This window comes from Arachis stenosperma, chromosome 3 (genome assembly GCF_014773155.1).
Source record: "Arachis stenosperma cultivar V10309 chromosome 3, arast.V10309.gnm1.PFL2, whole genome shotgun sequence".
In the NCBI taxonomy this organism is placed as follows: Eukaryota; Viridiplantae; Streptophyta; class Magnoliopsida; order Fabales; family Fabaceae; genus Arachis; species Arachis stenosperma.
Window position 1 is genome coordinate 8,153,825 of NC_080379.1, and position 13,481 is coordinate 8,167,305.

The following is a 13,481-nucleotide window of genomic DNA, read 5'->3' on the forward strand; positions in this document are numbered from 1 at the left end:
AAACTCATGTAGTTGTCAAAGTTAAAAGTCATTAAATATAAATTTAGTTAAACTTATTAAATCATCTAATAATTTTTATCTATTAACTTTAGATAAAAACGTGAGTTTTCAACTAAATTTAATTGGATCATCCTTTAAAAAAAAATGAGGCTCCTATCTATAGGAAGGCGGGGCTTTTTCTTTTTTCTTTTGCTTTAAAAGGCAGAGAGAGGGTTATCCAATCCGACACGCTCCGCAAACGGCGCCTTTTATTTTTGTGTGTTGCATAACGTTCTTATTCCTTGAATGAATACATGGCCATCCCAAAATAGCCTCTGTTATGTTCTGTTATAGTGTTATGTAGGTAACTTGAAATTCCTGAAACCCACAACGGCTACCACCCACTCTCTTCTTTCTTTTTAAACCCAACTCACTCTTCATTTTCACTTCAATTCACTCACTCATATTCTCTCCTCTTACTTCTTCCTCTTTCAAAGCAATAATTAACAATCAACAACAATAATAACATTATCATTTACTAATTAATCTAGTTTTATAACTCCATTACTATGGCTACCAACACCATCATCAATGTCCACACTCACACTGAAACTGCACAGCCCAACATCACTCCTACAAAGACCGTTGATTCTCACTCTGTTCTTAGAAGGTACACTTCCTCACATCAAATCCATCAACCACTTTTCTATCTAATCTCTTCTCTATTATGTAACTCCTAATTCCTTGTGTATTGAACTCATCATGAACAAACAAACATACAGGTTGCAGTCTGAATTGATGGCTTTGATGGTAACCACCAAACACAAAGTTCCATTATTCTCTTTATTTGAGGAATTCTATAATTAATTAATGTCTTAATTTTGTGGGACAGATGAGTGGAGATTGTGGTATATCTGCATTTCCGGAAGAGGACAACATAATGTTATGGAAAGGGACAATTAAAGGAAGCAAGGACACAGTGTTTGAAGGAACTGAGTATAAGTTGTCACTCTCTTTTCCCAATGATTATCCTTTCAAGCCTCCTAAAGTCAAGTTTGAAACTACCTGCTTCCATCCCAATCTTGATCTTCATGGCAACATTTGCTTGGACATACTTCAGGTATCATCCAAATGTTTATTTCATGCGCTAATTTTATGTTTCTCCCTAATATTATATGAATTTAATTTTCATACACTAATGCAGAAGAATTTTAAGACCAAGGGGATGAAATAAGTTTTACTCATAAGTACCGACAAAATTTCTCACAGCCCTATCTCTTATAACATAGGTCCTTCCCTTCATACTACTTTAAGTGTTTTTGTTTCAAATAATTGGGTTGGTCGAGTAGTCAGCTCAATAGTCCACTTAAATAAGTGTCACGAGTTCAAATCTCATATTGTATATGCAGCAACTCGATGACTAGCAATAAACCTTTAAAAGATGCTCAAATCCACAACGAATTAGTCATTGATGTGGCTTGATAAAGGATACCATGTTGGAAAAACCAAAATAAAAAAAATCTTGTGGTTAATTACTAATTGTTAAATTAATGTAGTTGGACACAAATTTATGTCATCTTTTTGTCTGTTTTTTTTCATAGGATAAATGGTCATCTGCTTACGATGTTAGAACAATTCTTCTATCCATACAAAGTCTGCTTGGAGGTAATTATTGGCAAAGTTAAAATGACACTGGATTCATATTTTGAAAAGTGCTTTTTTGTTTATGATTCTCTTGTTGAAGTCCTTTTTTTTCATAATTTAGAGCCAAACATTAGTTCACCACTAAATCCACAAGCAGCACAGCTTTGGAGCAATCAAGAAGGTAACAAGCATTGGTCCAATTCATCTATATGACATGAGTAATTAACTACAATTGGGTTGCAAGGGTTATTAAAATGATTTTTGCATATGTTCTACAGAATACAGGAAGATGGTACAGAAGTTGTACAAAACAACAAGTGCTTAGCTTTAACAGCAACATTGGTGGAGTCTAATGAAGCTTAGTTTAGAGAAGGTCCTTTTGTATGTCTGCTTTGTAGAAGAGGAAGGATGAATCCATATTTATTTTTGGGTGCTCCATGGATATCTTCTTTGAATTCTTTTTAATATATCATTGCATGTCTCTTTTATATATCAACTTTGCCCAACCAAAGTGTGTTAATTGACCGATATATAAGCCAATAAAGAACTATAACTGAAGTGAATGTGACTTATAATTATAAATACTTGAAGGGGCACCTTTATATAACTTTAGGTGGAAATATAAAACTTTGAAAATGCTTGATAAAAATACCCTTCAATCTTCTCTACCATCCAAATCATCTCAAATGACTAAGAATGTTCACCCTAAACACTTCTCAGTGAAATAAATAAATGACAAGAATAATATTATCCCTTAACAAAGAATAGGCAGAATCTTCCTTTATACAGAGATTAAATAAGAATAATAATTAAAAAAGAAGAAGAATAATCTAATTTACAGGGGCTATATGTATAAATAAAGAATATATAATTATAGCAGCTATATTCTATCCACATTATTGGATGAATGTGAAGCAGCAAGCAATGCTGTACCAATACCTGATCCATCTTCAGTAACCTTAAGAATTACATGCTTAGCAATATCTTCACCCAATATTTCATGCAAAGCTTCATGCAAGTACTCTCGAAACAATGTATAGTTAGAATACAAGCCTCCTTCAATTGCCACAACTGTTCTTCTCATTTTCATATCACTTCTCCTTCCACCTGTGATGCCACCACTCCCATCCCTACCAATCTTCTTCAAGATACCGACTATACCGGCTGCTGCCAACCGAGCGGCTCGGCGAGTCACAATCCCACATACTTTCATCATGAGTTTTCTTACCTTTAAAGGAACATCAGGAACCTAAGACAACACAAAAATGATTAGTAAAGGGTAACAGACATTCGAATTGTTTAAGAGCGAATATATGGTATCCAACTTGTTTTACCTCAAGGATGTCTTTCAGGATTCTTTCTACTTCTCTCAAATTTGGGGAATCATCCTCGTGCATAGCGGCGATCATAGGAGTACTAAAGTTGCATCAAAGACATAGTTGAATGAAATTATATAAATTCACAGTCTCGCTGTTATAAAATAACTATCAATATGAACAAAATGATGATACATTAAGATAATCAATGTATGAATGATATAAAGGACAAACCTCAGTATGAAAGGCATTGAAAACTTTGAAGAAATATGTCGAAGAATATCCGACTCTAATGACATCTTGAGAATGATTCTCCTCACAATGTCTCCAAGATACATTCCTGATATCATCTTCTCAAAGCCCTGCAACCAATTAGACCTTGAAAATTTGAGTCGTGACAAATCAATTAGGCAACAGGATTGATTCAGGAGAAACAGAATATGAACCTGATCATTTGGGTTAGGACTCTCAGCATTTAAATCAATGTCATACGATGTTCTTGGTAAATGAGATGACCAAAAGTTCCCCCATTCCATATTCACAACCTAATAAACATAAAGGTTAATGAAATAAGTTTCAAAACAAATAAGAAAATAACAAAAGAATGATGATCTATATATTACCATGGATCTTGATGTTGTGAGAAGACCTTGACATTTAATAATAGCATCGGTTCGTTCCAAATAACAGGCATTGGTACTAGTCCCGATCAGTATAGCAGCCACAGTATCAGCATCATGATAATGTCCAAGGGCTAAAGTTCCAACAGTGTCATTAACCTGTTTAAAATGAACACAATCATGTTTCAAGTAAATAATCAAACCTAATAAAAAAGGCTAGTTTTACATAAAATCAGAAAAAATGAATCAAACATTCACTCTAAATTTCAACAAAGCACATAGCATGTTGAAAATCATTATGTCCATTCCCAAGAAAAATGCAAGCAACTATAGAATGAGATGCATAATCACAATAGCCAGCAATGTTGATATGTAATATAATACAATTGTCTGGGCTTGGCATCAAAGATTCCAGAAGAGGGAAGGGTAAGGATAAACATTATTGCAACAGTCCACATTTCACAAAATTTAAACATGTTTAAGTGCAATCCTTTATCTCATTTAAGTATTATAATACGAAAAAGAAATAAAAATAAATAAATAAATAAATTCTAGCGGTAACAACACCAAATGCAAAATGGATCGAAATCTTAGACAAAGAAATTACTTCCTTACCAATGCAGCTACCCGCAAATCTAGGCCTTTTCGTACCAAGGCTTCTTGCAAACATGCAGGAATATCTTTTCCTACCTGACAACAAAACATTTTTTGGTACTTAGCATGTCATTCAAATATATGGAACTCATCTTTATTTCACTATACAAAAATAAAAGAAACAAAAAGCCAATCCAATTTGAATAGCTTTTCACATCAATTTTCTAACTTAAGGAGGGAATACATAAAACATAAACAAACATTAAGCATGCACAAATAACTAGTGGAAGATAGTGATCAAGTTCTATTACAATGAAACAACAACCATGCACAAATGCTTCAAATGTCAATTTACTAACCATATCTACAATGGAAAACCCTTTTATCCATGTTATTAAAATGCCTGAGCAAACAGATATTTGTTTGATGGGAAAGGAAAACGTAAAGCCAAGTTCTTTTCTTCTGGCCACTGAAAGCTCTGAATCATCTCCTTCTTTCTCAACAAATTCTTTCAATGAAGAAGCAATGAAATCAAAGAAATCCTTCAAGAAGCAAAATCATTTAATTAGATACTACTATATTAAAATAATAATAATAATAATAATAACAATAATAATAATAATAATAAAAGAAGCATAGAACACCAAAATTATGGAGGATAAACTATGTCACCTTGCTTGTGCTGGTCAATAGATGTTGGGGAATAGTTTGTAGTTCTACTTCATGTTCCAAGATAGCAGATTGTTGACCATTCAAATGAACTCTCAAGACCCTAAAATATGTACCTTCAAGATCTAGTGCATAATATGTTCCTCTTTCAGACCTGATCCAAAAAATTATAACTATATATTACTTATGTATTTAACTCTCATGCAACATCATAGGGACAAGATGCAAATAAAATGTTGACAGTGAAAATGACAGTTGCTAAGTGCATTGTGTATGCTTATAGCACCATCTCCAAACTTCACATGATGAATTCTTTTACCCATATTTCCCCAGCAATGATCAAAATAACTATAAAGGTATCATCAACTAAAACATAATAATGGATGCTGTAAACCCTTTCAAAATTTTCAGAACCGTGCATCACATGTCAAAATTCTCAGAACAGTGTAACTATAGTACAAAACCATAAATGCTTCTGTTGAAAAAGTAAATGCTATCATATGTACACCAGAGAAAGAAAAAAAAATCCTACTTGACCAGTTCTAAGACGTAATAATAATAATGCAAGAACTTCATCTACACCTATGAGAAGAAACTCAAAGAACAAAATAAATGAACTAGTTATAAATATAATACAGCTCATAAACAAACATAAAAAAAATACATAAAAGACTAATAAAAAATTGAGGGCGGTATTAATTAAGAGCAACAAGAAGTAAATTCGTGTCAGTAATATTATTAATATACATTTAACAAAAATAAAAATAAAACAAGCAAAGGGTTCACGAAATAAAGAATTGAAAAAAAAAAATAAATGAAGGAAGAGTGGTACATTATTGTCCAATCAAATAGCTATATGTAACAAAAACAAAGTTCCATGAACCAAAAAATGAAAAAATAAATAAATAAATGAAGAAAAGAAATGATTTTTACCCATTAGGAAGATTATGAACATGTGTGAGAAGCATTTTGAGCTTGGAGCCACCTTCTGATGCCAAACCAGCGTGCATCTCAACGGCCATGGCGTCCACCACCTGCCTCAGTCTCTCCACACTCGTCTCACACTCTTCCTCCACCTCCCTCACCACCCTAACCGCCTTCTTCCACTCCCTCCTCTTCCTCACCCTCCATCCCACCGCCGCCGCCGCCATCCCACACGCCACCGCCGCCACGCTTACCGCCACAACAACCACCACTTTTCTCTCCATAACCTCCCCCGCCACCACCACCACCACCACTCAACCGATCAATTAATCAAACTACATCATACGACGCCGTTTCTCCACTTCCCTCCGATCGTTCACCAAACGTCGTCGTTTTGACATGCACGTAGTAATAAATAATAATAATAAATAATGAATAGGTATTACTATCCGCAGTAGAAAATGAGTAAACGAGCTTCAACGAATAGCATTTAAGTTCCGGCTAGTTTGACGGTGGTTCTCCGGCGAGAGATGCCGGAACGTGTGGAGAGAGAGAGAAGAGAAAAAGAGAAGAGTGACGCGGCGGCTGAACACTATTTAAGGAATGGGACTGCATTGGAAGGAGGGACCGATAGGGAAACTTTTTATGAGGTGTGTGAAAAGACACTTGTGTCCCCGACATGTTCTAAATTTTCGGATTTCTTCCACGTTACACTTTTTAATTTTTACCGTGCAAATGAGTAATGACTAGATTTTTTAGGTTAGACGGTACTTTGACTTATGTTAGTTGAGTTTCTATAATTCTGTCTTAGTTACTAAATTAATTATTTATATATAAATACATAATAAATAATTTAATAGTTAATTTTTTATTAGTTGATTAATTTGTTTCAAATTTTAGTTAAATATATATAAATTATATTTAATCTCATTTTAATAAGTAATATACATATCGGTATAATTTTAATATATTAATAGTATAAAGTATTTTCTATAGTCATACAATTATATTTATTTTTTTAGATGATTATTCACATAATAAAATATAATTATTTTTACTAATATAACGTTACGTAATTAAATACATATATAAAATTAGTTTAGACTAACAGTACATTAAAATTAAATTTATGTACATATATGATAAAATATTACAACAATAATCATAATTTAATAGTTATAAGGTGTGGCTAAAATTTAACTTCAACATAACTGGCTTAAACTTTTTTAATTGCAGATTTATGTAACTCAGTCGACTTTGCACTGGATTTGACCAATTAAAACTGCTAAGAGCATTCATGAATTTATATTTGTGCTATGGAATATTAGTTTATTAATAGTATATTCACTTAAAATGTAGCAGATAATACTTGATAAATTTTCTATTTTGTTTTTTATTTTGTTTTTTTCTCTCAAGGGCAAAAGAATATCACATGCCAAAAAGGTTAAATGTTTGTTCAAATATAATATACTATTGAAGCTTGAAATAAAATGTTGGATACTCCGGCACGGTCACATTTTCAAAAGGAAAAAAAAAAAGGAGAACAAACCGCATTCACCTTAGTTGAATTGAAAGTTAACGTGTTGTTTTGTCTCCAACTCTCCATAGACTATAAAGAACCTATTCCAAAGTAGGAAACAGATCAATGACATTGCTCTGCTCTTTGCTAGTTCTATCATTTCAGCTTTTGGGGGTCATATTAAATCGATAGCTACTTTTTTCGAGTTAATAAGTACCAAAATAGTATCTCAAATTGGGTCCTCCATTAAAATTATTTATAAAATTTTAATTGTATTAACTATATTTTTTAGATTGACAAAAGTATATCACCTTAATTATCGATAAAATGGATCATTAGTAACATATATTATTTTATAGTTTCATCACGTGTAATAATATAACGACGAATCGATCAGTGATATATGATATATTTATCGTGAACAAATATACTATGTATCATAACATTATTTATCTATATATTATCCACTATAATTAATCTTTTAATTAAATTAAGGTGTATTTAGTATACATGTGACAAAATATATAATTTGTAATTAATTCTTGATGGCAATCTCAGAAAAAATTGACTACAAATTAAAGACGCTTATTCTCCTATTTGATCGAGACTTATACCAATCTAAAAAGATTATTATAAATTTTTAACCATTTCTAAATAAAATAAAGAAGCAAATCCAAAAGTCACAAAAAAAAAAGAAGCAAATCCAAATGATACTTCTAGATAATATATGCTTGAAACAGAACCAACATTGATGAGGGAAAAAAACACACACACACATAAATATCATTCAATGAAGTAGAATATAAATTTGTATGATAAAAATATTAAACCAAAAACATACTACAACATACATAACATACATTAAGTTCTAGGTTTTAGACTGAGACTTCCGTTAATTATTGGAAAAGAAATATAGATATTTTATACACATATTTTAATAATTATGGTTTAAAGAGAACTCGAGAAGGAATTAATCGCTTTTCGTTTGTCTAGGGCATGGTTCTAAAAACCGAACTGAATTGGCCGGTTCAATCAGAATAACTGAAAATCGATCACCTAGTCAGTCCGGGTAACGTCGAAAACCGACTGGCAAAGAATCGGTAAAAAAATCGGTCGAACCGATAGTTAATCGGCAAACTGGAAGAACCGTCCAGTTTTTTGGCGGTTTTATAATTTGCAACTTGAGATGTCAAACGTCGTTTTGGCTTATTTAAAAAAAAAAAAAAAGAGAATGGCATACGCGTAACCCACTAGCTACTAACCCTAATCTCCCCTTTTCCCTTTCCAAGTGCATTCAGCGGCCATTCACCCACCAAGGCCACCATTGCCACCAAGCTCCAGATTCCAGAAACCACCGAGCCACCCACAGCAGTCGCGACCACTACCGCGTTCTGCTTCTCGCTGAGCCCGCCTTCTCGTCGCCGAACGTCGCCGAGCCCGCCTTCTCATTCGCCACCCACAGCCATCCACAGCAGTCGCGACCACCACCGCGTTCTGCTTCTTGCTGAGCCTGCCTCCTCGTCGCTGAACGTCGCCGAGCTTGCCGAGCCCGCCTCCTCATTCGCCGGTAAGACTCTGTTCTTGTCTTCTTGATTTATTTGCTGCCTTCTGGGTTCTGATCTTGATTTATGAGCTCGTCTGCTCAATGCTTGAACTTGCTTCCTTCTGAATTCTGATTATGATTTATGAGTTCTATGCTTCTTGATTTTGATTTTCTGAGGTTTTGATCTTGATTTACGAGCTCGTCTGTTCTATGCTGCCTTCTTGATTTTTGTTTTTGATTTTCTGAGGTTATTATGATTGCTGTTTCATTATTTTCATGATTGCTGTTTTTTATTTTGAATATGTTTTGCTGCTTCTATTTGCTGCTTCATGATGAATATTTTAATTTTTTGCTGCTTCTGAATATGTTTGCTGTTTCATTATTTTCATGATTGCTATTTTTGATTTTGAATATGTTTTGCTGCTTCTGTTTGTTGTTTCATGATTTATTTGCTGCCTTCTGTTTATGATTTATGAGCTCGCCTCCTTCTGTGAATTTGGTTGCTGCTTCTGATTTTTTATTTTGATTGCTTCATGATTTTTGAGCTCGCCTCATCAGTGATGTTTGTGAATTTAGTTGCTGCTTCTGTGATTTTGGTTGCTGCTTCAATTGAAATGTTTGTAATGTGTTTTGCAACTTGCAGCACTTGTTCCATTCTAAATGGGTATTCTGTGAAAGTATTTTGTTATGAATTTTTGGCTTGATGTAAAGTTTTTGTTTTGGGAACATTGGGAATGAACTTGAAGCTGTTTTGCTTGTCTTTCATGTTTTATGTATTATCATCTCTAGAGTCATATAGGTTCAAAGAAAGATTACAACTTGGGTTTGATCTAGCAACATAGTATTTTACTATTTGTCGATAATTTATTGTTGAGCTGGGATAACAGGTCGATTCAGTTCATGATAAGTAGAAGTATTTGGCTCGGCTAGTTCTTAAATGCTTATTTCTGAGTGAGTGAATTTCAAAGTCCTGCATATGGTAAACTGGTTGTTATGTATCAACAAACTATGCTTGTCTGTACTAATATACCTTTGTTTTGAATAGTATCATTCAATCTATTTATACTTTACACAATTTAAGTGTTGCTAGATGATATGTACACAAGCCATGCCAATTTAAATTCTTTTGGGTTTCTTAGTATCACTATATTTCTCTTCCTTAATGATCTATGAAGTTGTTTAGTTATAAACTTTGATATTTGAAGTTGTTTGTGAACCTCTAATATTAAGTTATGGATAATTTATTATGTGAAATTTTAAATTTTATTAAGTTAGAAATTATTGAATTTATATATTTAAAATTATTTTTAGGTTTTTTAATAATTTTATTTAATATTTAATTAAACTGGTTAAACCCCAGTCGAACCAATGAACCATTAAACCAGTAACCTTACCGGTTTATTGACCGATCCGATTCTCGCAACCTTGGTCTAGAGCATAAACAATGTAAAGAATAGGAATGAATATATTAAATAAAAATTGCCAAATAATAATATTATGACATGTGATATATATATCATTGATTCATCAATCATTATATTATTATACGTAGCTAAATTATAAAATAATATATGTTACTAATAATTCACGTTATTAAATCATATTAACATGTCATTAACAAAAAAATGATCAAAAATTAATATGACACATTTTTTAATTTTAAAAACGTAATTAATATAATTAAAATTTTATAAATAATTTAAGTGTAAACGTCAATATCAAGAAACACTCTTTTCAACCGATGTTTTCTTTGTTTAAATTATAAGATGGAACATGACATAAAGTTTCAAGATACTATCTGTCTAATCTATATATAAATACTAGTGTGTCTGTATATTATTTACACTTATTATATATCGGGGATTAAATTGATAAGCACCTTTTTATTTTTAAATAAAATATGTGATCCTTATAAGAGAGGTAATGTATCTAAATAAAAATATGATGTAGTAAAAACATCATAAGCACATTAGTTAAGAGAATGTAAGTAAAAGGTTCCAGTTTCTTTTCCTAATACATTCAATATGTAAAAAATTTAAAAAATAAATTTATATTTTTCATTCAAATTTATACATATTGTATGTTTAAATAGTATATATATAATACTTATTAGCAAAATTTATCAAAAGATTTATGTCCACTTAATGTATGAGAAATAAAGTAAGGACATAATATCTTTCATCATAATATTAGTTTAGGAGCTACTTCATTTTCTTTCCAATCATATTATTACCTGAACATCAGAAATTAATTACTCCGTACTTTATGAAATAAAAATATTATTTTTTTAATTACAATGACCAAAATTATTTATGTATTAAAATTTCGTAACTAACATAATTCTATACGATGTATAAAATAACAAAAATATGATATATGTAAGAGGATTATCACGTAACTATCTTGTTTAATAGATTAAGTTATACGGTTAGTTTCAACGTTTTTGGTGAAATTATAAATTAATTTTTACATTTTAAAAGTTTATAATTGAATTTAAAAAAAAAATAAAATTTGTAATTTAATTTTTATTATTTAAAAAGTATTTAATTTAACAAAATATTCTCAAAATATTATTTATTTTAAACATGTGAATTGTACAGTAAAAACCAATTTACAATTTTAGTAAAAATATGGGGACTAACCATATAATTTAACTATTTGAAAATAACAAAAAATTCTTTAGACTATCTGAACTTATTCCGCTCCTCTCCAGCTCTTTCAATCTCACTTTCTCACTTTCCAAAACGATACCCCAACCTCAGTCTTCAGCGCTCTCTGTCTCTCACCTCGTTTTATCGTCGTCGCGCCGGATCCACCGCATTTGTGTTCACGAGTCGGGTCTCGCCTCCTTCCTCCATTTCGCCTCTCTCATGTGGTGACTTTTTCTTTTCTTCCAATCCCAATACTGAACACTGATAAATGAAAGACAACAATTCCAATCACAAATATGCTTAAAGCGAACAATTCAATGTCTAAGAAAAAAATAGTAACAAATCAACATAAAAAGAGCAATTTAATTTATTAGTGGATCTAGCACGATGACGGAGACAAGAGGCACGGTGATGGTGAGCCGAGGTGAGAGACAGAGAACACTAGAGTTGGGGTGCCATTTTAGAAAGTGAGAAAGTGAGAGTGAAAGAGCTGAGAAGGGACGGGGTGGGTTCAAATAGCTTAGAAAGTTTTTGGACATTTTCAAATGGTTAAATTACACAGTTGGTCTCGATACTTTCACTAAGATTGCAAATTGGTTCCTATTGTCAAATATGTGCAGCTCACACGTTTAAAATAGAGAATGTGTTGAGAATATTCTGTTAAATCAAATACTTTTTGAACGGCAGAGACTAAATTACAAATTTTAATTTTTTTTAGAAACCCAATTACAAACTTTTAAAATGTAAAAACTAATTTATAATTTTACTAAAAATAAAGGAATAACTATATAATTTAACCTGTTTAATAATTATAAAATTCAGAGACTAAATTAACCAATTTAAAAGCTCAATAACCAATTTGTTTAATAGGTAAAATTTAAAAAATCAAATTGACTTATTATCCGAAAAAGCTCTAAATTATGCACATTACACAAATACATAAAACTTCATCTCACAAATAAATTTGTCACTTTTTTGTTTTGAAATTTCGCTTAAGAGAATTTTAACTCTTAATTTTGAGGATGTCCGTATCCATTAGTTTTATTTGGGTATGTCTAAAACGAGCTCAACCATTATGTGCTTATTGAATGAGCCACACTTATATAGGCCATTAGATTTTATTAGATGAAAATTAAAGGCTAATATAAAATAAGAATATTGATGGACTCTAATAAATATAGAATATCTTAGTACATAAATAAATACTTTAAATGACAATATTTTAATACACAATACTTTAAACGGCAACAAAATTTTTTATTCTTAAATAATTAAATATAAAATATATGAGTATTTTTTATTTATTAAAATTAATTATTGCAAAAAAATTTTATAATATTAAAAAATTATATTAAAATAATATTTTAAACTATAACTAACATAAAAATATAAAATAATTAAAATTTTATTTTATATTACTTGACAAATAATTAGATTATTATATTTAAAATTTATTAACAAACTAAGTTTATTAAAAATATTATTATATAATATAATTTTTTATAAAAATATTTAAAAAATATAATTTATTTAAAATATTATATATAATACATGAAAATATTAACTTTTTTATTTTTTTCATTTTTTTAAGAAAAACAGAATAAATAATATAATTTTAAATACATACCTAAATAAAAAGTTAATATTTTCATGTATTTTATATAATTTTTTAAATAAATTTTACTTTTACAAATATTTTGATAAAAAATTATATGATATTAGTTAATAAATTTTAAATATAATAAGTTAATTATTTGTCAAGTAATATAAAACAAATTTTAATTATTTTATATTTTTATATTAAAGCTTAAAATATTATTTTAATATTATAAAAAAGTTTTGCATAATAATTAATCTTAATGAATAAAAAAATTTATATTTTTTGTATTTATTTAATTTATATTTTTTAGAACAAAAGGTTTCTACTTTTATATAATAAAATATGTAATAATCTTCTTAATATATATTAGAGGTGGCAAAACGGGTCGAGTCCGTCAGGCCGACCCGCCGAACTCGCTAAAA

General features: G+C 30.5%; 2 protein-coding genes across 2 annotated transcripts; one reads left to right on the plus strand and one right to left on the minus strand.

Moving 5' to 3' along the window:
• The first annotated feature begins 201 nt into the window (after nucleotides 1-201).
• LOC130969842 (ubiquitin-conjugating enzyme E2 20-like) lies at nucleotides 202-2,163 on the plus strand. Its single transcript, XM_057895738.1, has 6 exons — nucleotides 202-649; nucleotides 762-789; nucleotides 872-1,099; nucleotides 1,581-1,644; nucleotides 1,745-1,804; nucleotides 1,902-2,163. The coding sequence occupies exons 1-6, from the start codon at nucleotides 549-551 to the stop codon at nucleotides 1,946-1,948; spliced, it is 528 nt and encodes a 175-aa protein (XP_057751721.1). The 5' UTR covers nucleotides 202-548; the 3' UTR covers nucleotides 1,949-2,163.
• A 180-nt stretch (nucleotides 2,164-2,343) lies between these two features.
• LOC130965442 (hexokinase-3-like) lies at nucleotides 2,344-6,030 on the minus strand. Its single transcript, XM_057890204.1, has 9 exons — nucleotides 5,756-6,030; nucleotides 4,826-4,976; nucleotides 4,513-4,695; nucleotides 4,175-4,249; nucleotides 3,563-3,718; nucleotides 3,386-3,484; nucleotides 3,174-3,301; nucleotides 2,958-3,039; nucleotides 2,344-2,872 (listed from the first exon to the last, which is right to left on the minus strand). The coding sequence occupies exons 1-9, from the start codon at nucleotides 6,028-6,030 to the stop codon at nucleotides 2,504-2,506; spliced, it is 1,518 nt and encodes a 505-aa protein (XP_057746187.1). The 3' UTR covers nucleotides 2,344-2,503.
• Nucleotides 6,031-13,481: the final 7,451 nt, after the last annotated feature.

Excerpts from the sequence above, each read along its gene's own strand:
- LOC130969842 (XM_057895738.1), top strand. The coding sequence starts at position 549 with ATGGCTACCAACACCATCATCAATGTCCACACTCACACTGAAACTGCA. Across the intron at positions 650-761 it reads TCTCACTCTGTTCTTAGAAG|GTTGCAGTCTGAATTGATGG; the intron begins GTACACTTCCTC and ends ACAAACATACAG. Across the intron at positions 1,805-1,901 it reads GCTTTGGAGCAATCAAGAAG|AATACAGGAAGATGGTACAG; the intron begins GTAACAAGCATT and ends TATGTTCTACAG.
- LOC130965442 (XM_057890204.1), bottom strand. The coding sequence starts at position 6,030 with ATGGAGAGAAAAGTGGTGGTTGTTGTGGCGGTAAGCGTGGCGGCGGTG. Across the intron at positions 4,977-5,755 it reads GTTCATAATCTTCCTAATGG|GTCTGAAAGAGGAACATATT; the intron begins GTAAAAATCATT and ends TTTTTGGATCAG. Across the intron at positions 3,485-3,562 it reads TCACAACATCAAGATCCATG|GTTGTGAATATGGAATGGGG; the intron begins GTAATATATAGA and ends TATGTTTATTAG.